We start from the raw sequence: 22,952 nt of genomic DNA on the forward strand, positions 1-22,952 counted from the left end.
ACTTAAGAGTATGCTAAAAAATCTGGAAAATACTTTTTGTACTACTATTACAAGTAAACTTTCCTAAAAAGTCAGAGGTTAAAGGGGAAAAAAAAGTATCCAAACTGTAAGCATACTAATAAGACACAAATACTAAATAGTAGACACACCATACATACTATGTGCCAGGTACCAACTTGTAACTTTCCCCTGGCAATAATGGTAGAACATCTTGTCTTAGGAATGACATTAAAATGCTTTTCTAGTTTCAAAAATACTGCCATTTTCTAAAATATTGATACTTTGGTCATGAGATCTCATAAGCCACAGGTTATGTAACCCCCATACACAATTTTAGGTAAATCCCCACTATCTGAATTTATAATTATCTCATAATATAACAACCTTGTATAAAATTTATCACTGATAGTCTTATCCCTAGAAGACATTAACCTCATTCAATTCATTCAAAGTAAAGGACAAAAATCAATGGCTAAATTATTTTATCTTACTGTAATACAGTCTGCCCTCTGGTTTGTTTATTGACTTGAGTAGACACGCTTTGAAAGTAACACAACTGTTTACTGGCTATGTGACCTTAAGTTATTTACTCAGTCTCCTCAATTATGAAATCTAGGCAATCATTATTAAACTGTCATTAATAACAGCTGCTGCTAATATCAAACATCTATCACTTTGCACAAATGCATTTTAATTCTCAGAATAAGACAGCTCCTATCATTTTAATTTATATGCACTGTCTATGAAACTGTCTAGTTTCAAAGTAACATTTGTAAAAATTTTATGAAAAACTACAGCACATGTCTAGATGCTGTTATTTGAATATTGAATAACAGATTCATATATATCTAAATATATCCATCTAACAAGTTGATACTTGAGGTGATTATGAAAATATTGTATCTTGGGCTTGAAACTAGATAGAATCTTAAGTACGGGGCCTTTTAGTGTGAGTAAAGAATATGCTTGAAAAATTAAGATTCACTGAGCACTGACTAGGTGTCATGCAGTCTTCTGAATATTGTAAACATATTTAATCTTCACAGCCTATGGAGGTAAGTAATAGTATAATCCTGATTTTACTAAAGAGTAAACAGACAAAGAGAGGGTAATTTGGCCAACGTCACTTTGCCTAGTGAGTGGTGGAACAGAAATTTGAAACCAGGCAATATGGCTTCAGAATCTATGCTCTTATCCACCCATGACTCTCTTTCGAAGAAAAGCCAAGAGGTTATTTAAAACTGAAAACCTGGAAAGTAACAAGCAAATTTTATAATTTTCATTCTGTTGTGTTCAACATATTATAAATTACAAAGAAAAAATAAAAGATACACAATTTTTAATTTATGAAAATTCCTTATATTTTCCCACCAATTATTTATCAGATTGTGTTTTCAGAACTTTTACAAAGGCATCTTTTGGAACTTCAACATTGCCAACTTTCCTTAGTTTTTTCTTTCCTTCTGCTTGTCTCTTCAAAAGTTTCATTTTTCGGGTAATATCACCACCATACTGAAAAACATTTTTAAAAACTACAAGTCCAAATCACTCCACAGAAAAATAATCCTACAATTACCAAGAGACATCAATACAATTACAAAAACTTTACAATTATTATCCATGAAGTAGACACCTGCAAAGTGTCTTCCTAAGGGTAACTTCCAAAGTTACGCCCAAGCAGATCCTAATTTTACTGTCTTCTCAAAAGAATAAAGGCTTTATTTATTTATTTGTTTTTGGAAGAAGATGAAGATCCTCAAGGAAACCCAGTACAACATTATGCATGTCAAGGAAAAGTTATCCATCTCCTTACTGATTCAAGGGCTTGAAATTTTAGATTTAGCTGTAGTCTAATACAGAGACTCACATAGGCTTAAATGTGTCAGTCCCTATGCTAAGGATTTAGAAAAAGCATTTATCATTTAATTCTCATAATAATCTTTTTTTTTTTAATAGACGAAACAGCAAACTTGGCAAAGTAATGCAGGAGAGATGGATTTCAATTTCAGTTTCAACTCCCATTGTAAGACATAGTTATTGTCTTCAAAATCTGTCCTTATAAATTAAAACAATAAAACATTATCCTGATCATAACTATTATAAAAATGTTCTTAGATAGTTGCACATAAGGAAAATTTTAAAAATAAGATGGGAAAATGTGATCAGAATGAGTATGCTATTTTTAAAGTCAAGCTGAAATTTACCTATTTAAAAAGAAAACATGGAGATGAGATAAAAGGTATTATAAAAACCAACAGTGGAAACCAATGTATTTATACCCCCTCTGATTCTAAACTTATAAAATAGGTATATTACAAAATAGAACACATGTAGATACGTACGCATTTTGCCAAAACATTTTTCCTATAGGCTTTCACACTGTAAACGAGAAAGTTCTGTATAAGTACATAACTTATACTATTTAAAAGTACTTATTTTCAAAATCAATCTCCCCTTCAGTAAACATATTAAGATCAGGTCACGCCTATATAAAATTGCCGTAAGCAAATAATTAGATAGCTTAAATGCTCTTGTATTTATTTTCATGTATTTGGAATAAAATAGAAAATTAATTCAACATGAATATCAACACAAACTTTGTTAAGAATAAAAAATGGTCAAGGCTTGTGGGCAGTCTTGAAGAGGTCAAATTTAAGCACGGTATGAGCTTGATTACAACAATTATAAAAGGTCATTTCCAGCTCAACCTAAAAATACTACTACTACTACCACTACCAAAAAAACTAAAAGGGTTATTATCTCATTACTAACTCTACCGAATGTGGGTCAAGAGTGACTAGGAATATAAAGAACGATATATTTTACAAAACCCATTTCAGGGAAAACAAAATAATTTTAATACAGTCATTTAAGGAGCAATAATCTATTTCTATAATGTATCTGAGAAATTTGGAGGATCAAAATTTGAAAATAGCTCCACTTTTTTGTATTCCATAAGAAGGTATAAAAGTCTTCTTTAAGGTATTCTCTACCTCAGCACATTTATGTTTGAATGATTATTTGCTAACTGTTTTAAATGGCATTTTCCTGGATGTTCCCCTATTATAAATAAACTTCACTCTGCCTAATCTCTGGGCATTTATGAAACACAAAATAACTAAAGCAAAATGGTGTTAGGAAATGAAATTCACTGCAAACAGAGGCTTACAATTTATCCCAAGACTACTGCAAACCCCTGAAGCCTAACATCATACCAGCATTCCTCTCTCACCTTTACAATTTACAACCTGACTGGCTCTGGGGAAGTGATATTAAATGCTTCAAGTAAAAATCATAATTTAGTTTTGTCTCTTGCAAGAATTACCTCCAACACCTTTTTAATTCCAGTTCCTATTAGTTTATAATCTACTTAAAGAGATAAAACCATAAAAACTTTATAGAAATTCATTAACTATGAAATTCAGTGGGGTCACTGAATAAAATAAATGGAAATAAAACTCCTCACAGCATATATATTAATAACTAAAGAATTATCACCCAAAAGTGTCGTATAAGTAATTCAAAGTAATAGTCATCACTTGAGTAGAATTAAGAGATTAATGTATCTATAAGTAGGAATAAAGTTTAGGACAATGTTAAGTTTTTTAATATTCTTTCATTTTCTATGTATATCACTGCTAAAACCAACCAGTGTTGGTTGAAAAATGAATTTCAACTCACGTTTCTCTTGCAATGATTTTGCTTCCAAGAGCAGCTTGAATTGCTATCTCAAACAGCTGCCTAGGAAGAGAATCCTTCAGACGTTCACATATGGCTTTACCAGCAGAGTATGCTTTGTCTCTGAGATAGAAAAAATGCAGTTATTCACATATCCTAAATAAGAATATTTAAAGTAGCTTTCTAGTTAATACCACTGTAAAACATTCTAGAATGTTTGTTAAACATATATCCATCCTTGTAGTTATTTTTCTGCATACATATTTATATTTAATTGTTTTTTACAGTTTGGATCATAGTGTTTATGATATATTCTACCCTTTTTTACTTAATAGACATTTTTTACATCACCAAATATTACTCTACAATATAATTTTAATGGCTTAATAGATTTATTATATGGGTGCCCCATAATTTATTTTAACCAATCCACTATTTCTTGAACATACAGGGGATTTCATTTTTCATTATTATAAAAGTTTTAATGAAAATAAAAAACTTTTTGTTCTCAATTCTAAATTTATCATAGTTTAAAAAACATTTTCTTTTACTTTGTCTCATGTGGTAAGGGAAACATTTCTTTCCATGACACTACTACTTTTGGCTATTGTAATTCTGTTCTCCTTTTAACAGTTTGGAAAGAGAAGCATGGAAAAAGAATGGAAGGAAAAACTAGTACATGGAAATTTGATTGCCTTTAATTAAGTTTTCAAAATGTAGCTGTCAAATAAAAATGAGCAACCAATAATTAAAATGAAAACGTCAAAAAGTGGGTACTTTCACATTCTGTGATTAGTTTCTATTAAACTTACTTGTGTACAACAGTTACTAGCTCTTCTACAATATTTCCATTCAGTAGAATATCCATTTTTACAAGTTCTGCAGTCTGGTAGCCTGCATCTTCGTAGTCAAAACTAACAAGGAAAAATGTCCAAGTGATAGATAAACATTATATTTCCCAAGAGATTACATTTTTTTTCTTTTCAAAATACCTTTTTTCTACCTCCTGCCATATCCCTCCCAACAGATCTAACTTTCAAACAAAATGTTACATATAAATTTCAGATGAATTGATCTACATGACCACGGTAAGGAACAAACGTCCTCATCTTTTTACATTTATGAAATTAGGTACAAAAATCAAGGGGAACATGCTCTACTAAAGGAAGGGGAAAAAACTGAAGCCAGGCTAAGAAAATGGATCACTGAAAGAAAATGTCACCTACCCAATGTTCCCTCCTAGCAGCTGGCTGGCTGTAGACAACAGTATATTCTAGTGAGTCATTCTCAGACTCATGAGTTGGGTTTCTTTCTAGTTTTCTATTACCAGTTAAATAAATGCTATGACAGTGCTAAGCAGCCATTAATAAATGAGACTTCTGGACTTCATATATGGCTCTTCAGTGTGAACCTTCACAGGGCTTTTTTGAGAATGAAATGAGTTAATACATGTAAAGCACTTGAACAGCCTAGTACATAAAAAGTGTTAAGAACAGAGCCTAGCTGAGCACAATATGCATTTAGTAAGTGTCAACTATTTCTATTAACGATATGGTCAAAGCTTAAAGTGCTAATCAAAACAGGTTTAACTTACAAAACTGATGTCTTATGAGAAAGAAAATTTCAATTATGCTTTCATGTCTTTGCAATTATGGACGAGAACATGTGTATTCCTCCTGCCTTAATTTTATTTTATTTTATTTATTTTTGCGGTACACAGGCCTCTCACTGTTGTGGCCTCTCCCGGTGCAGAGCACAGGCTCCGGACGCACAGGCTCAGCGGCCATGGCTCACGGGCCTAGCTTCTCCACAGCATGTGGGATCGTCCCCGACCAGGGCACGAACCCGTGTCCCCTGCATCGGCAGGCAGACTCTCAACCACTGCGCCACCAGGGAAGCCCCTGCCTTAATTTTAAAACAAACCGCTGCCTAGAGTTGCAAATGTTTGGCTTCAAAAGGTTTTCAGCAGGAAGGTCACTAAGTGACACTAATACTCTCTAAAACCCGATTACTGTCTAAAGTGTTGCCAAAATCCTTTCTTTTTTCAACAAACATCATTAATCATATACTATATAAAGGTACCATGTTAAGTACTATGCAGAATAAGAGGAGATAAGACATAGACTTAGTCCCTAGACTTTCCACCTTGTTTACAGCTTTATAATTTTCTATGCTCCAAAATCTTAGACTTTCAATATTTTAGAATGTGAAACATTATCCACATGTATTTTTGAACATAAGAATTACCTTAATTTTGGAAGCTGGAATTATTTTTACATAGTTCACAATAAACCATGTTCTCTCACTTAATGTGAAATATATTTAATTTTCCAAGCTAAAAGATTTTTAAGACCACTTAACTCAAAGTCGTACCCAAATGCAAACTAGAATTCATAGACTTTTGTTAAAAGTGTTATAAACACTTAGTAATCATTCTTTTAATTATAGTAATTGTTTAACAACTTGCTGCCTCAATTCAGTTTATTTTAAATTACATTGCTACCTATTTGCTCAAGCTCTTGTCTGAAAGAAGACATAGGAAAAGAATTCGCTGACGTATTAGAAAAAATAAATTCTCAATACAAATAAAGAAGATTCCTTTGTATCAAGAGTTACGCTGACTCTCTTCACTGAAAAGCTCATTTCACAAAGTAAACTTCCAGGTCACTGTAGCATGTTCTTCAAAACGTTGGGATCTTTCTTTGAATGTTAATTTTAAGTATGAATGTACATTCATGCATGTTTTACAGATGTGAACATTCACTTTTCCATCAACTTCCCCATTATATTTTACATTTCCTTTATATCCTAGTATATGCTATCTAGTAATGTAGGATTTTAGGACACTAAGGGCACCTAGAGTTATTTGCCTTAACAAAAAATACTCCCACAATGCTATACTCTTTCTTCAGTTTTACCAGGCTGTTCCTCCATGTACTTTTATGGGATAAGATAATGGTTTTCATGATGCAGACCACTTATTCCTGAGAAGACCAAGTTATTGAAGTGTTCACAAATACAGGGGCACACCTAGCATTTTTTACAGACTAAATATGTACTTCTATTTTCCAAATGTACACAGATGCTCCTAGGATTACATAACATACAAATACATTTTAAAAGTGTCACTGAGGTCATAGTAGCTTTTTCAAATTATTATAATTTTTAATCGAAATACAGGAGTACAACTCCTCTCATGAACAGGGCACTAAAATTTTTGCCATTAAGAGAGGAGTAATAGGGGCTTCCCTGGTGACGCAGTGGTTGAGAGTCCACCTGCTGATGCAGGGGACACGGGTTTGTGCCCCGGTCCGGGAGGATTCCACATGCCGCGGAGTGGCTGGGCCCGTGAGCCACGGCCACTGAGCCTGCGCGTCCGGAGCCTGTGCTCTGCACCTGGAGAGGCCACAACAGTGAGAGGCCCACGTACCGCCAAAAAAAAAAAAAAAAAAGAAAGGAGTAATAGTTTGATGAATCAAAGAAATTCATTCTTCCATTAAGCAAATTACAAGTACTCTGTAACACCTATAAGCTTGCTCCAAGCTTTTCTAACCTTACAGTGTGATTCTCAACCATCTTCAAGATCACTGAGATTAAATAAGTGGAGTATTAGTAAACACTTGCTGGTCAATATTTCATAAAAAATTGTCTAAGTATCAGAGTTTCCCATTAAATTTTTACCTAGCATATCCAGAAGACAGAGATTTCAAAGAATCATAAAAATCCACCACAATTTCATTCAAAGGGAAGAGATATTTAAGCATTATTCTATTTTGATCAATATACATCATATTCTTCTGAACTGCTCTTCGAGCCTGAAAAGGGAATAAAAAATGTATTGAATGATAACCTAATCAAATAATGGTTTATTTAATGGATATAGGAAGATGTCAATTATCAACTTTAAAGAATGGGCAAAACGAAGGAATATTTTTTTAATCTAGTAAAAACATCTGACCAATATTTATAATACAGGAAGAACCATTTTGTATCTCAATTACAATATATTTGCTACCAAAGCTTTTAATCCTTTGTCTTTATCAAACTACTTTGTCTTTTTTAATTATACAGTATTTCATTTAACAATAAATCAAATTAGCTACAGATAAAGTCAAAGTTCTAATTTCTTATTTTACAAATAAAAGAAATTTAGGCCCAGAGAAATTAAGTGACTAAAGTTAAAGTTTTTTGTGACAAGACAATTAAAATTCAAGTCCACTAGTCATTTGAGAGTTCTTTTCAATATATGTCAGAATATTTCAAATAACGTACTTTTTAAGGACTATGATTATATCAAATTTGTGGATTAAATCATTTATTACAATGTGGCAAGAACTAAAGCAAACTGAGGAATACCTTCCAAACAAAGGTCTCTCAAGTATTATAATTATCTTTCAAATGATACTCAATTTCAAATACTCAAAAAGGCGAAAGGAAATTATACTTTACTCAAGTTAAAAGGCCATCAAATTCCTTTCCTTTAGGCTAAAATATCAATTCAATAAACTAACACAGATGATCAAAAATTCTGGCTCTATTTTTTTATTTAAAAATCAAAATACTGTAATTATATATATGTATATCTACATGTATAAATAGGTAAAATATATAAAGATATAGATCTTTATGAAAATTTCTTTTGTTAAATTCAACGTGCACTGCTAAGAGAAACAATTCAAAACCTAAGCTGGGTACCACTGTTTGAGAAGACTAAAGTTTACTTTTGTATCAAACAGTATTACATTTATACCTGGCAAAGCATCATTATTTTTCCAATATATTCATCTGGTGTGATAATGGTGCCCAAAACAATCGGCTCCAAATATTCTGTTACTTTTGACTTATCAGGGAATTGTGCAGGATTGATGATTGTAATTTCCTTTTCTCTGTATTCCTAAAAATAAGAAAAATCACCAATAGTTAAAAAGAAATCTTAATAATTACAATGTTTTAAAATTTGTTATTTATAATATATATTAGAATTTACTGTTACTGAATGTGTTGGAATAAACACAAAAGAATTCTTAAAGGTTAGAATATTATCTTAACACACTTTAGATTAAAAACTCTCCAACTGTAATCTTTAACATTAAGAACCATCATTAATATATTCTGGTTATTGACATTTACTAAAACACATTGTGTACACCACTTAGAAAAATATGATGGAAGAATACATTTTAATCTGCCCCTTATAAGGCACTGTAAGTAGTTTCCCAAGTTAATTTTGTTGGAAAATATTTACAGATGCCAGTTAATATTTGTTTAAAATGAACAGATTGCCACTTAGACTGAATAGAATATTGTCTCTACTGTTAACTTGAAATCTAAATTTCCTACCACCATGTAGGACAGAATGCTTTACTTTTCATAAGATGAATTACTTATGACCGAAATTATACTCTTAATCTTTGTGCTGAATTTTGAACAGTATTTTCAGAACTAACTCTACTTTTTACCCTTAGTAACAGACTAGTATTGATAATGTGGATGTTTTATCAGGTTAAGAAAAATACTGCATAAATTAGTTCTCAAGTAACTTCTCCATCATAAGGTAATTCAACTTTTATTACTATTAATCAAGAAATATTTAGTTTTAATAGCTATTCAGCTACTGGTGTACTAAAATATTTCTCTTGTATTCTGCACACACATACACACACACATACATTTATTGAGTTTTCCTTTGTATGCTGACTCACAACAGTACCTTTATCAATTTTGCTGATGAAAGAACAGCTTTATATGGAACAGTAGGTGTTGTCAAAATAACAGAAGCATTATATTCTTGCTCAAGTCGCTGGTTGAAAACTTCCATATGCAAAAGTCCAAGAAATCCTAACCTGGGGGAGAAAAAGCCAAACTCCAAAATGTTTATGTCCCACGGGCTGTATTTTCTTTGATGAATATACTGCTACTTTGTGGGGGAGGAGTGGAATCAAAAGAGTCATTCAGTCTATCATATCATAATTAAATGCTAACATAAATTCATTAAATAAGATAAAATCTTCCATTGGTAAAATAGCTTTAAAACTTACCCACAGAATATGAATCCACAGTGAGAAATAGGCAGACATTGTTTAGTTCATTTTACACTAATATGAACTTATCTTCAGAAATGTTAAAGAGCAATACACCATTTAAACTTTACTTTTCAATAAAAATGGAACACTACAACATAACTGAATCTTACCTCCAGCCAGCACCTAGGGCAAGGCTACTATCCCGATGAACTGTCACACTGGAATCATTTAGAGTCAGTTTTTCTATAGCACTCTTCAGGTTATTATATTCAGATTGGTCTATAGGGTACATTCCTGGGGACACAATGATTTCTAATTATCACATGTGAAACGCTGCCTAGAAAAGCTAATATGCACTGCTGCCAAGTTCAAAATTAATCGCTTAGCTTTTAAATTACTTTCTGTATTTCACTGACCAAAATACTGGTTTGCTAAGAAAACTATAAATATTAAGTTAAATCGGCTTCAAAGTATTTTGCGAGTTTCATAAACTTTGAATTTACCACTAGATTCACAAAGTGATGTTTTTGCTTTTGCAAAAAATACAGAGAAAACAAAAAAGAACCATGGGAATTAAGCCTATCAGGAAAATACATTGTGTTTATTTTAAGAAACAAAAGTGCAAGACATCCACAACCACAAATGAAATTCCATGAGCAGATAAAAAGCAGAGGTAGAAATGAAAACAAGAACTACTGATTCATCAGATTCTCTTTCACCTCAAACCCAAGTCCTCACCTCTTAAGTTCTTCAAAATCCAGATGACTGACTTTGTCTTAACAGGGGCAGGGAGAGTTAAACAACATTTATAATTCCCAATGAGAAATACAAAAGCGAGAAAACAAGGAATGGATACCCGGTACAGAGTAACCAGATGACCTTCAATCAGGTCTTCCTTTTTCAAATGTATGTAATATAATGCAGAAATAAGAGGTTCTGAAGTTATGCATACATGAGGTGACACTCTTTTCTGCCATGCCTACACTAGTATAATACAGTATTAAAGAAAGGCCAGCTAAGGGGAAGGCAGTCAGTAAATGTCCACTGATAATTAGTAATAAAAACATCCTAATTAGGAAAGTATTTCAAACACAATGACCTACTCTCTAGTGAAACAAGAAGGAAGTTCATATTACTGTGCTCTTCCAATATATCAGAGGGCTTGTTTAAAAGGTTAATTTTTAAGAAGTCCTAAAAAAATTTAGGCAATTATCTCCCACATAAAGTTTCACCATACATATGCAATTAACTGCTATGTAAATAGCACGCCCACAAAAAAAAAAATTAAGAAAAACAGAGTAACTGTTATTTTAACAGGAATTAGGTGCTCTTTAAAATGAGTATTTCTAATAAATTTTATTTCAATTTAGAGTAAACTGGCCCTTATCCTTTGAATATGTGCGCTCCTCACCTGCAAATACCATTGGCTTCGCTGATTTAAACCCAGGCAAGGGTTCCACTGGTTGTTTATGTAAATATAATGTATCTCCTACTTGTGCTTCAGTGACATCTTTCATCCCAGCAATCAGATAGCCCACCTGTCCTGCATATCTAAATAAAATTATTATATGGAAATATTTACTGTTTTCATGTTTCATGTGCACACTCACAATCAGCTCTACTCTTCTAGGAAATGATCACACTTTCCAAACAAAACCTCATCAAACTGAAACTAAGTGCTACATATCAATTCTCAACTCTTCAGCAAAAGAACATCCCATGCCTTACAATCCATTACCAAGGACCTCTGCAATACAATAAGCCTAGGGACCTTCTTAATGACTCTGCCCACCTCTGCATATTAAACAACAGTGAAACTGATAAATGCAGAAACATAAAACGCTCCTTGTAATATTTGTTTTATTAGTGAATTATATTACAAATGTCCTTTAAAAAAGAAAAGAACAATTTTAACCAAGCAAAAAAATGTGAACTCTCAACAAATCTGATTATCTGTTTGATGTGCCTCTTGCAGGAAGAGCAAATCCAAGATTTCAGAGTTGTAGCTTTTTTTTTTTTTTTTTAAAGCAAACTTCCTAAATGATAATTTCCATTTAGGATGAGGTACAAAAATCTTTACTAAAGATGCAGTAATTGTCAATATATATGCGACACAATATAGACAGACTTTGCATAGCACAGGGAATTATAGCCATTATCTTGCAATAACTCTTAATGTATAATCTATAAAAATACTGAACCATAACGCTGTATGCCTGAAACTAATATAATACTGTAAATCAACTATACTTAAATAAGAATATAGACAGATTTTAGAAATATTTGAGAAAATTACAATAGACTTTATGACTTTCAATTACCTAAAAATATGACAAAATAGTGCAGTTTTAGACATACAACATTAAACTATCAATTGTGGCCTATACAGTCACCTGGTTCATATCCTGAATTTGACAAATGATGAAACAAAGACCTTAGAAAACTATGTGCCCAAGGTAATCTATCTTAGTATCTGGGGTACTGATGGAATAGGCACTCAATAAATATTTGTTTTATAAGTGAACTCAGAACTCAGTTTTATAATGTACACTACCTTGCTAACCTCAAACGCCATAAATTCTTGTTAATCAAAGTTTTACCATGAATTCCACACTAAAGAAAACAATTATCGAATTTTCTTCACTATTTTATGTTGAAAAATCTAATTACAAAAAAATTAAATGTCAAAAATTGATACCCAGTATGGATATGGATATGGATGAGAGAATTATCTCTTCCACTGTCTCATCAAGTACATCAATGTTGGACCCAGTCTGCAACCAGAATATAAAATTAGTTGTGGCTAGTCAAAAGGAATAAAAAAATACATCAAATCCCTACTGTCCCTCACACATGAGATTCTTTTTCAAAGAGGATTCACTATGTAGTTGCATTCAATAATCAGGTTTTGTTTTTTTTCTAAGTTATCAAATTGGGATCATTCTAAGCGCACCAAGTTAAGAAAGGCTGTGACAGAAACACATACAAGTGTCTTTTAATCACTAATGCAGATTACTTACAGTTTGTGAGTTGGCTGCTCATTAGGATTCAGAACTCCTACTTCGTTAACTTCATACGTCTTTTGAGTATGCGCAGATACAATTTTATCTCCTTTGGAAACCACTCCATCAAATAATGCTACATTGGCAATCACACCCCTATACTGGTCAAAGGTGGAGTCAAATACCAAAGCTCTCAAGGGATTTTTGCGATGCACTTTAGGACTATTAAAAATAAGTAAAGAACAAACACTAATAAATTAAATTTAAATAATAAATAAATTAAAATCTTAATATAACACCTTTTTAACTCAAATATTATGCTTAATTTATTCTAGTACAGTTGATTAACTGACAGCTAAAATAAAAGGACGTTTCTATAAGGTATAATGCCTATATTAGTTTTAATTCGACCTCAAGTTTTAAATACATTTTAAATGACTGTTTTTAAATTACTTATGAAACTGATTAAATATATTTGTTCAGGATTAAGAAAAAACAATAATTACCAATGTATTCAAGTCTATTGCAATAATTGTTAAGAGATCTCTATCATCCTTTTTTCTTTTATTTTTCTATACTGTATTTGCCTTCTATATGTTACTAAAAATAAATTAAAAATTTATTCTCACTGACTGCAAAGAGTACATTTGCCATAGCTACTAAGCTAAAATAGCAGATCAAACTGATGGACCTTGTACTGTTAAACAAATAGTATAAAAAGAGCAAAATACATACGGGGGTATTCTTTTGATGACTGCCTGAAGAACACTTTCAACATTCGTTCCAAGTTTAGCAGAAATCTAAAAATATGTATGTGAAACAAACACTGAATAAGTTAAGACTTCACTTTTCTATCCTTGTGACTGAGCTTTATAATTAGAAGGGAAAAAGAACTCTAAAATTTATCAATTTGCTTGAAGAACTTGGTAAAAGGAAGCACAAAGCATATAACATATCAACAACTGCCCTTCCATTACAGTTAGGTGATTCTCTGGTATTAAATTACAAAAGCATTCTGATTATGGTATTGAAAGAACAGTGGACTAAGAGTTCAAAAAAATCTGGGTTATTATCATCACTCCACATGTAATAAATGACTTCAAACAATACACATTTCTTTAAGCTTCAAATTCTTCATCTGATAAATGAACTGATTTTTCATATTTTACCTAAACCTCAAGGTTGCTGTGTGAATAAGCAGTATTTGTGGATATCATACAGGTAACTGTAGGGCATATTATTACTATTGTTCTCACACTGAAAATACAGGTCAAAAGACTCAAAACACACGTGCATTTGACTCACCTTTGTCATTACCAGTAATTGAACTTATCTCTGAAATCTTTATTTCAAACCCAATTCCATGAATACTTCCTCTTACCCTTTAAAGTCCCTCTAGATCAGAGTTTCTCAACTCGACACTAAGGACATTTTGGGCTGGATAATTCTTTGTTTGGGGGGCTGTTCTATGAACTGTAAGATGCTTAACAGTATCCATGGATTCTCATCTACCCACAAGATGCCAGTAGCATCCATCCCCCAGTGTGACAACAAAAAAGGACTTCAGACATTGCCAAATGTTTCCTAGGGGCAAAACTACCCCCTAATGAGAACCCTGCTTTAGACTCTAGTACATTCTTTGCAACAATCCTTTAAGATCACAACCTCTAATCCACTGAATAGGCTACTTTTTTTTTTCATTATCCATTCACCCCCCTCCCTGCCTCTTTTCACAGCTGAGACTCCAAGGGTCAACTGTTTGTGATCACTCTGTTTAACTACTTTTTATTCTCTATCCTAAGCAGTTGGTAAAACCTCAACTGTGACTGCATCCAACTATGTGCCTTTTCTATGCCTATAATCAGAGCAGCTTAACATTGCTGGAGAAAAGTCAAGTAACTGGTCTGGCTGGTTTCTGTAAGTTCATGACCACAGATCTCAATGTGCAGTCAACATTTCCTGGTCGTCCCAGGACACATCCCTTACTAAATTCACATTGTCGCTCATTAAGATAATTCACACCACCTTCCTTTTCAATCTACACATTTTCCCTATGGCCAATTCACTCTCAGATACGGTTGCCTCTTACTTCATTTAAGGAAACAGAAAACATCAAAAACTCCTTTACCCAAACAAACAAATCCATCTGCACCTGTATACACAACCTCTTTGCCTTCTCTCTTGTTACAATCTATATTCTCACCTCTCTGAAAACTCAATCCTTGCATCCTCCTCTTTTGAATCCTACTCTCTAATACTTCTCAAATTCTTACTCAAAACCCCCTACAAATTGATAATAATGTAGTGTAGTCTGGCTTCTAGGACCTCTTTTTCTACCTACACTTCCTCCCTAGGAAACGGCATCCATTTCTGTGGCCTCAATACTATATACATGCTAGAGACTTTTAAATATCTTCGACTCAGCCCTCTCCACAAATGCCAGAATTGTAGATTTATGCAATATCTCTACTTGGATGTCTAACAGACATTTCAAACCCACTATGTCCAAAACAGAGCTTTTCATTTTCCCACTATGTCTGTTCCTCCCCGAGTCCTCTCCATATTAACAAATACCAGTATTCAACCAGTTGCTCAAATCCAAACCCTCCTTGATTCTTTATTTCACTTCCTTACACGTAACACACCAGCAAAATCTACAGTATCCACAAAATACACATCAAATTTGCCCACTTCTTCAACATCAGCAGCACATACTTAGCCACCACCATTTTGCACCTGGGCTACTACTACAAGCTGGTTTCCCCATATCTCCTCTTACCCTTTTTTAATCCATTCTCTATAAGGCAACCTGAATGATCAGCTTATTTTCCTCTCTTGCTTTAAAATTCTTTCATTATCTTAAAAATTTTAAACCCTTTAGCACAGCAAGAGTCCCAGAATGACTTGATTCCCACCTAACCTACAAAGCCGTTTCATCTAACTTGCCTTCTTTCTGTTCCTTAAACATGCCAAACCTTGCCAAACATGCCAAGCCTTTACACTTGCTCCTTCCTCTTCCAGAAATGCATTTCTCCCAACTCTTCATTTCTTCAAGTCTCAGTTCATCAGAGAAGAATTCCCTAAGTTACTCTGCATCACAGCTCCTCTCTGAGAAAAAGACTTTTTTCATTGTTAAGTATGGTAATTCCACCTGGAACAATACACTCCGTTAATGTATTTCCTTGATAACATATGTCTCATTCAATAATTACTATACTTACTTCTCTTTTTACTTATTCAGTGAGTGCCTCCCCAAGCAGAATATAAACACGAGACAGAGGTCTTGCCTGTACTGTTCACTGCTATTATCCCTAGCTGGCACACACCAAATTAAGTATATGAATGAATTTGGTAAATATTTATTAAAATCTGAACAGTTAATTATACTTCAATATAACATAATCCAAGTCATGATACCATAATTTCAGAACTGCCTTACAATGAGGTCCCTCTTCATAATAAAAACCATTAAATTCTACGTATATATCCAAGAAAAAAAATTATTTCTTTTTCTCGTTATTATCAAGTTTATATAATCATCCAATGTGTTAAAATTTAAAAAAAACTCACTTCATCAGTTGAAACTTGCTTTTTCAAAACTCAAACAAGATTGAAAGTGGAAGCTAAACATTGTATTACTGCACTGACAGACTTACTACACAAGCATGTAGCACAGCACAGTTCAGTGATGGCTATTTAACACCCAAAGCACCATTTAAAAGGTAAATTTAAAAATTCAAATTTAAAATAGTATCAACTTTGATATAAATAAAATCTATTTCCAAGAATGATATGTACATATGCCTTGAAATTAGTCTGACCCTGCTCTTCAAAGAGAATATTTCCATAGAGGCAAAATGGCATACAAGAAATAATACTATAAAGAGTTGCAGGAGGCCTACATTTTAGTCCTGGCACATTAGCTAACTAGGTCTATAACCTTAAGAAAGTGATAAAATCTTTGACTCTTAGTCTTTTCAACTGTATCATAAGAGTAATTTCTATCTGTCCTAACCATATAATAGGGATTTTTGGCAAAGATCAAATGAAATATCAGTAAAAAGAACTTTGTAGAACTGTAAGATAATAATATACTTAGGCCAATTACCTGAGATTTTTGAAAGTAAAACCAAGTCTTCTAAAAAAAAAGAGTATTTTACCTTAATACATTCATCACTTGGAATATCAAACACCTTTTCAATTTGTTTTTCAACGCTTTCAGGATCAGCATTCTTCAGATCTATCTTAAAAAGAAAAATTCATTATGTCTTAATATAATTAAATTAAAATGTATTATTTATTAGTGGTATTTGGAGATAGATAAAAGCATACCTGCTTTTAAGCTAACTGACCCCTTTATGATTTTATTTTCAAAAGTATTAAAATAAGAATAATCTAGAAAAAGGCAATATAATTTTAACAAGCATGGCCACTGAAAATAGGCAGACAGCAGAGCAAGCATGAAACTGAGGCAGTTAGCTATTCAAGGCAGAAGAGTTCAGTAACACCATGTAAACCGATTTTATAAGTTAGATATAACTTATAAAAACAAACTGTCTTACCTATAAGCAACCTTGCTTCTTTTAAACCTAACTTCAATATCAAAAAATAAAACTGAATGCCATGCAGATTTTTAATTAAGACTCTTAATTTATTAATTTTAAAATATAAAAGTAAGCTTTATCAACACTGCTCAATTTAGCACTTAACTGTTAAGTGTCCTGTGTTACACTATTTCATCCTAGTTCATAAGGTCCTTTTCTTTTCCTTTATATGGTTTAGTCCAACACTATTGTGCCTGCCCTGCCCTTTACTACAGAAACAGCCCCCCATCACTCCATGTAAGTCAGGGAGACCATCTTCTCAACTACATGCCAGGGTATAGTAGCTTGAGCTGCAATTTTATCATATGCAATTCAAAGAAATAAATCCCACCAATATACAACTGACCCTTGAATAACAAGAGTTTCAACAGCACAGGTCCACTTGTGTGCAGATTTTTTTTCAATAAATATGTAAAAATACACTTGTAGAACATCATGTGCAAGACTTGTATTGAGTGGATAGCCTATCCCTAGCAAAGGCATAAGATGAGTGATATTTAACATAAAATTAATAATGTGTTGGTTTTCTTACTGTTTTATAACTTTGCTTTCAAAGAATTACATTACCATACAGTATGCCTCTCATAACTGGAGAAACTGCATATCAGCCTATAATTATATATAAGCATATTTTTTTAAAATGTAGCAATGTTTCCAATACTGTTATAAACGTGACTGTAATACTGTATGCCATAAAAACTTTACAAGGATTCATTCATTAGTGTATATGCTAGGTTTCCATGAAGCAATCACATACAGTATCATACCATAAAGCAATCATATTTCTGCTTCATTATCAATGTGTGAATCATTATACCTGCAAATGAATATGAAGTTCTTTTTCACATTATGTTTTAATTTTTTGATATCTGGTGTCAGTAATACATATAACATCTACGGTGTTTTGTATCACCTAAGACAATATTGATGTAAGTACTGAGAGATGATTCACCTTATAAACAGGTGACATAAACTTAGGGTATTGATAAATAGAGTACTGTAAATATATTTTCTCCTCCTTATGATTTTCTTAGCATTTTATTTTCTTTAGCTTACTTTATTGTAAGAATATAGTATACAATACATATAACTACATATAACATACAAAGTATGCATTAAGAGACTGTTTAAGCTACTGGTAAGGCTTTGGTCAACAGTAGGCCATTAGTAGTTAAGTTTGTGGGGAGTCAAAAGTTACACGCAGATTTTTGACTTTCCTTTATATAGTTTACAAAGTAAAATAATAAATAGCACTGTTGTGCTAACAAATTACCTTGTTTATGACTGGAATTACCGATAGCTGTGCTTCAAAAGCAAGAAAGAAGTTTGCTACAGTTTGGGCTTGAATACCCTGGAAATAACAAGACACAAGACACTAAGATGATCATTCCACCATTTATGGCAAAAGTTGTAATTCAAGACCATTCCACACATCCTCATCAAAAGCAAAGGTACAAGGCAAACTATGGTATCTATACTTCCATGCATCTGGATCATTCCCTGTGAAAATTTCTTTCAGTTCATGAAATGTTTTTTAGAGGGCACTGTATTAGGCTTTGGAGACAAAGTAGTAAAACACAGATCCTTAAAGACCTCTAAGCCTCCCAAAGGACTCTTGTGACACATTTTGTAAAGCCCAGTATATGTATGTAAGGTAGAGACTGACTCTCCCTGACAGGCTCAGGGAAGATTTAACACAACAACAAAAAAATCTTTGGGTTTTGAATGAAGAGTCTGTGAGAAACTGAAACATATCAAAAGCTTACTTTAAATAGTATATCATAGCTCTTATATTCTCATCTCAATATGTTATTATGGTTATATTTATACCAGAGAACTTGGTAATGTTATTGACATGTTTCTTTAAACCTAACACTTCCCAAATTATTACCTTAAAAACACCCCAAATGACCTCAAAAATAAAGATTTATTTTCAAGTTCTGCTAAAAAATTGAAACCTCAGATTAAGAACTGCTTAAAATTGAGGTTTTTTTGGCAGGATGTATATATAACATGACATACTTCAAAAATCTCTTCAACAATTTCTCTTAACATTTTTGAAAGAATGAACTAGTCAACTTCACAGACAACTTTAGTGTAATAAAACTTCAAATTAACAGGACCAAAACATAACTTTAAGTAATAAAATAAATCTTATTTTCTTCAAACACAAAAATTCTATTTCCCAAAGCATTTTAAGGAAAACCCTGGAACAACCAAGTAGCATATCACATCATATAAAATTAAAGTACCTACCTCATTTGCATCCACCACAAGTAAAACACCCTGGCAAGCTGAGAGTGACCTGGATACTTCATAACTAAAATCAACATGGCCCTGAGAAACAAAAAATATTAATGCCTCTAAGTGTTGGAGTTTAAATGTTTCTTAGGGAGGGGCACTATGGTAAATATATTGACTCCACTGGATAAAAAGTTAATAGGTTTCTTTTTTAGCCTGTGCTTGTGAAACAACTGACACTAACATAAGAACACTGAGAAAACAAAAAGCAAAGTGAGGTGTTTAATGTTCAGTTCAAAACCTGAAAAAAGGATTTGTTTGCAGTATTAATACAAGGCTGACTTTAACAATTGAGAAAAAATTGATATTAAATTTACCGGTGTATCGATGAGATTTAAAAGGTACTGCTTTCCTTCATAATCATAGAAGAGAGACGCTGTCTGTGCTTTAACAGTGATTCCTCTTTCTCGTTCCACTTGCAATTTATCAAGAACTTGTTTATTATTTTTTGTTTTATCAATTGCCCCTATAAATACAAATGTTTATTGATATTTCTGAGCTTTTAAAAAGAGACAATACTGCATATACAATTAAAACCAAACTTTTAAAAAGCATGGTAAAATTATCAATTATTCATTGCCATTAATTAGGTATAGAATATAAAATGAAAATACCTGTTAGTTCCAGGAGCCTGTCTGCTAAAGTACTTTTGCCATGATCCACATGTGCAATGATACTGAAATTTCGAGTGTTTTCAACAGAGAATCTAGACATATCAATTTTTTCCTAGAAAGGGGAAAGACATATTACATTTATGAGTATAAATTGTGCACAATATGAAACAAGTATACTAAATTAAAGAATGTTCTTTTAGTCTTCTTAGAACAATTTCATTTATAGCATTTATATTGTTTATATTATTCCTCTGACAGTAAAGAGACATATGGCTAAAGTCGTATTACAAGCAATGGATTACAACAGGACCATCAAAAACATTGGTTTCACTGTCAAAGGTGACCATATAGCTAAATAAAAGTCTCATAAGTGATTTCCATCACTCGAGGGCCAATGAGGAACTGAATGTACTTTCATGAATGGAGAACACAAGATACGTAGAACTCCTCTACAGCCTTAGAGCAGCGGTCCCCAACCTTTTTCGAACCAGGGACCGGTTTCATGGAAGACAATTGTTCCATGGATGGGGGGCAGGGGGAGGTTCAGGCAGCCATGCGAGTGATGGGGAGCGATGCGGGGCGGCAGATGAAGCTTCCCCCCTGCTGGACCTCACCTCCTGCTGTGCGGCCCGGTTCCTAACAGGCCTCAGACCAATGCTACCACTGCCTTGGAGCACCTGGTCTAACAAAATCTCTTGAAACAAAAAAGCTACAGAGAAGCTGAAAGAATAAAAGGAAAAGTTTTCGCCCCCATCACATATTTAATCAACAGTCTACTTAAAAATCTGTGCTCCTAGTAGAGCCTTCAGAAGTTTAATTTAGATGATTTTGTTATTTGACAACTTCTTTGGAGAGATAGAAGGAAAAAATATGACCACATCAGGAAAAAAAGCCTCTTTTTTTATCACTTTAATTCTTAAAATATTTTGAAAAGTTAACTTCTGTTTTTAGTTGCATACACCTTTACTGTTTTACTGAGACTCACTGTAAATTGCTAAAAACTGGTATTTAAGTAGATGTCAGTTTTTTGTACTCAAAACATTTCATTTTTCCAAATTTTTATCTCCTAACCAGCAAAAAAAAAAGTGAAATTACAATGAAATACACAACTCTCATGAGCTTAAGTTTCCTTTTTTTTGTAAATGCTCCAATACAAGGCGCACAATAAGAGTGCAACTACACCTGAAAGGAATTCTGCAAAACAACTAAACCTGATTTGTTTGCCCCGTGGATTTCCCACCCCCACCATTCAATTCAAAAGATATACAGTCCTGCACCATTTTTAAGATCTGGGAATTGCAACATAAATCCATTTTACATTCCACAGGCATTTTAGAAAAGGGTAAAACCGAATAATTATAGTCTTTTTTATCCGCAGTTACTCACAACTTGCATTCAGTTACTTTACTGCCTAAACTGTTATCTCTTCACAGTTATCAGACAGTACAGTTTTTAAGAGTCGCTGGAGCCCCACCTCCTCCAACCACAGGAATAGTCAGAACTGCACAAGCCTGCTCCGGCTGAGGCTAAACGAAATAATAAAACAAACAGAAGCTAAGGCATACCCAGCACTCCTTACAGTCTAGGTACTGGGCTAAAAGGTCTGTGCCTTACACCGCGCAAGCCTCACAAACAGCCATTCGGAGTTTTATGAGCATCTCATTCAACAACGTTAGAAACAGTCACAGGAAGGTCAGGTAACTTGCCCAAGTCCCATGGCTAAAAAGTTGCACGAAAATGGAACGAGCAGCTTCCCCAGTAGGCTTTTAAAATTAAATACATGCTGAGACCAGCACCTCGCATAAACAATAAAAGAGTTCTGATATCACCAATGAGGAAAGTTAGGGCGTGACTTGCCCAAGGTCACACTGGTGAGCAATGGAGTCAGAAACCCGAGCGGAGCCCGCGCCCTTCTCAGAAGCGCAGCCTGCGTTCACAGGTAGTCCTAGGAAGGCCGACACATTCCCAAATTCCCAAATTACTTATAAGTAATTTAATATGGATGTTGGTGTATAATTTTTATCTTCATAAAATGGGCGAAGGCATTAGGATTAGAAGTGTTTAAACTGAAAAAGTATCCAAACACAAGTACAACAGTAGCAAAATAAGCCCCCTCCCAAGTTTTAAAACTTGGCTGACGAGAAACTCAGAGGCGGTCACCTTGCGGTCCGCAGAGCTGTAGCTCCTGTCCGGAGTCTTGGACTCGGCTGCAGCCCCCCGGGTCGGCGCGGGGCGAGGCCCGGGCAGCCCCCGACGCGCCGCCCGGGTGGCCCAAGCCGCCAGCGCGCGTCTGCGCCAGCAGCCCTGACCCGCAAGCGTCCACATCCCCCCGCGCAACAGAATCGTCAGGAGAGGGTCCCGAGACGCGACGGCGCCATCACCCCCGGCTCCGTTTCCTCCAAGACGCCCCCTCTAGGAGCTGAAAGACAGGATTCAAACACACTTTCGGAAGCAGGGAGGAAGACTTAAGCTGCGAACCACGGCCCAACTAAAGGCCCCGGCAGCACTCCCAAGACGCTCGGCGACTCGCTGACGTCCGGACGTCGCATGACGTCTTGACGTCAGCGTGCCTCCGCGCGGAGCTCTAAGGAGGTCACGTGAGGGAAGCTCTCGCGGGCAGTGTTAGCAGTTCTCTTAGCGAAACCTTGGGGGTTAACCTACCAAGTGGTAAAGTACGAGAGTAACTTTTAAAATCTGGAAGCTGAGGTGTATTCTCCATGTTATCTGCGG

General features: G+C 34.0%; 1 protein-coding gene across 2 annotated transcripts; it reads right to left on the reverse strand.

The window, feature by feature from the left end:
* Positions 1-859: 859 nt before the first annotated feature.
* Positions 860-22,733, reverse strand: GUF1 (GTP binding elongation factor GUF1). Of its 2 annotated transcripts, XM_060012614.1 has the most exons (17): positions 22,383-22,733; positions 20,223-20,334; positions 19,926-20,074; positions 19,564-19,644; positions 18,581-18,658; positions 16,864-16,947; positions 13,439-13,503; positions 12,722-12,925; positions 11,113-11,252; positions 9,872-9,995; positions 9,389-9,521; positions 8,429-8,572; positions 7,360-7,493; positions 4,491-4,592; positions 3,682-3,801; positions 2,343-2,379; positions 860-1,512 (listed from the first exon to the last, which is right to left on the reverse strand). In XM_060012614.1, exons 1-17 carry the CDS (start codon positions 22,545-22,547, stop codon positions 1,375-1,377), a joined length of 2,010 nt encoding a protein of 669 aa, XP_059868597.1. In that variant the 5' UTR covers positions 22,548-22,733; the 3' UTR covers positions 860-1,374. The 2 variants fall into 2 exon arrangements, with proteins under 2 accessions (XP_059868597.1, XP_059868598.1); XM_060012615.1 differs by lacking the exon at positions 2,343-2,379 and having other exon boundaries at positions 1,336-1,512.
* Positions 22,734-22,952: the final 219 nt, after the last annotated feature.

This window comes from Delphinus delphis, chromosome 5 (genome assembly GCF_949987515.2).
Source record: "Delphinus delphis chromosome 5, mDelDel1.2, whole genome shotgun sequence".
NCBI lineage: Eukaryota > Metazoa > Chordata > Mammalia > Artiodactyla > Delphinidae > Delphinus > Delphinus delphis.

Coding starts and splice junctions, on each gene's coding strand:
- GUF1 (XM_060012614.1), bottom strand. CDS start 22,547: ATGTGGACGCTTGCGGGTCAGGGCTGCTGGCGCAGACGCGCGCTGGCG. Junction 20,335..22,382: donor ACAGCTCTGCGGACCGCAAG/GTGACCGCCTCT, acceptor TCCCCTTTCTAG/GAAAAAATTGATATGTCTAG. Junction 16,948..18,580: donor TAATTCCAGTCATAAACAAG/GTAATTTGTTAG, acceptor TTTCTTTTTAAG/ATAGATCTGAAGAATGCTGA.